This window comes from Mus pahari, chromosome 11 (genome assembly GCF_900095145.1).
Source record: "Mus pahari chromosome 11, PAHARI_EIJ_v1.1, whole genome shotgun sequence".
Taxonomy (NCBI): domain Eukaryota; kingdom Metazoa; phylum Chordata; class Mammalia; order Rodentia; family Muridae; genus Mus; species Mus pahari.
The window spans coordinates 68510452-68512629 of record NC_034600.1 but is presented as its reverse complement, the minus strand read 5'-3'; the positions used below and the strand labels follow the sequence as shown (position 1 = coordinate 68512629).

The following is a 2178-nucleotide window of genomic DNA, read 5'->3' as shown; positions in this document are numbered from 1 at the left end:
ACACACACACACATACACACACATACACACACACATACACACACATACACACTGACACCCCCACCCCCACCCCCACCCCCACACACAAAGCATACACGCACCTTTCATAACCAGTATCTCATCATATGTGTCACTTCTTCAGAATGATATGATCTGGAATCTCCTCCCAGATAAGATCTCTAAGCTTCCTCAGACCATGAGAAGACATTGCTTCTCACTGAATGTAGGATGGTACCTAGACCATTCAAGACAATTTTATTGACATGATGAATCATACCTAAATGAGCTCACTGTTCCGAATTACATTGTGATTTCGGGAAAATTCATTTTGTAAGATGCTCAAAAGATATCTATTAGTACTTAAAACCTTATAAAATTTTTGTCACTGAACATAAAAATGACACTGAGGGATTTGGGGGATAATAGCTAACAATAATAGAAGTAAAGCTGCTTATTTTTCTTCCATTCAGACGTAGGAAGAAAAGAATTAACTTACCTGACCAGGCTTAGAATTCTCACAGACAACAATATCATATTCCCTGGCAAGTTCAGGTGGATTGTCATTGACATCCAGAACTCTAATACCCACGGAGACATGGCTCAGCAAATCAGGATTGTCTGTAAAACACACAGGGATGTATTTAGTATTTCAACACACACTTTAGAGACTTGGCTTACAATAAATCTCCTTAATGCTGTGGCTTGCCTCTAGCTCTAAATGCAGTAGCAGGTCTGTTGGCAAAAGACAACTTTATGAACGTTGTTCCTGTTAGAACTCATTAACTTACAGAAAAATGAAAAATGAACATCAGGACTTGACATGAATACCAAAATGATATTTTTTTTATATTAAGGAAATTAGATATTATTCAGGAACTGGAGTGGGAGCAACCATCAAAATTCTTGGTAAGCTTTCAGAACCTAAGACATGAGCAATTGCTTCCACTAATACTACAAGAACACAACAACCGCTAACAAACAAAAAACAAAAATTCATAAACAAACAAACATAAAACAATCTGTAAAATGTTCAAGATATAAATTGTAAGTAAATTAAAAAAGCAGTAGGGGATTTGTTTATTGTGGTTATCGTTGTTATATAGGACTTTGTAGTTTGTAAGAAAAAAGGTTAATTTCAAAAAAAATTTAGCATGGAATTTTCATGTGACAAATATATTTAAAAACATTTAATTTTATACAATATGTTTTCAACTTAGTCTTTACATTTTTCAAAAATTTCACTAACCCTATTTTGGAGGATAATAGAAAAATATTCATTTGCTTTTTTTTTCTTTTTCACTTCAAAGTTAAAGTTTCAGAAATCCTTGTTGAAGAGTAAAACCTCACTGTCTTTAGCTGCCTTGTTCTTGATCTCTCTGTATTTCTCATTTTCTGGTTGCTATTATGTCTTTATGAGACCATCAAGAAAATTATACAATAAGAGTTTACTTATTAGAGTATATAAATTTAGGGAAATCTGTTGATACACAGCATGCAACGGCAAAAACCAAACTAAATTGAAACAAACAAACAAAACCTACCCATATTTTACAAATTAAGTGTTTGAATGCTTATGAAGACATTAGTAATTCTGAAAATTCCAAAAGCGAATCTCAATATCCAATGCCCAACATTTTTACATTATCACTAGAAAACTCATTTACAAAGTCCATGGTCAAGAAAAACAATGCCCTACTACAAAGTAATCAAAATATATTTGTATTGGGTGTTCAGTAAGTTCACAGTGCTATGTTGGGTTGCATTTATAGGTCTCAGATGGCCACATGCAACTCTCAAGCTAAAGATGGGACACATCTACAAGGAAATGGACAACTTATATAGAAGTATACTATAAACCAAATATATTTTAGGGAAATTTTCAGGATGAGAAAAAATTTGGCATACTATTATCTATACTTAATAAAACAAGTAAATTCACTCAGGTATAATTTATTTTACAAAATATTGTTTCTAGGAAATGAGACCCATATTCTGTTCTATAATTTAAAAAGTACTTCGATTTTACTAATACAAGACAATTTCTAATGACAGAATTATATATTAGTAGGTTAAATAAAATAATAGAGAAAAATACTCCCCTAATTTATTGAAAATAAATTTTCTGTGGTAAACACAAATATAAACACATACACACACACACACACACACACACACACA

General features: G+C 32.2%; 1 protein-coding gene across 8 annotated transcripts in view; it reads right to left on the bottom strand.

Annotated features, from left to right (window-relative positions):
* Cdh18 (cadherin 18) overlaps window positions 1-2178 on the bottom strand; it is an 834629-nt gene that overhangs the window by 27278 nt on the left and 805173 nt on the right. For all 8 annotated transcript variants that reach the window (XM_029544026.1, XM_029544030.1, XM_029544027.1 and 5 more), the window contains one exon: window positions 497-618. In XM_029544026.1, coding sequence (XP_029399886.1) covers window positions 497-618 — 122 coding nt within the window. The remainder of the gene's footprint in view (window positions 1-496; window positions 619-2178) is intronic.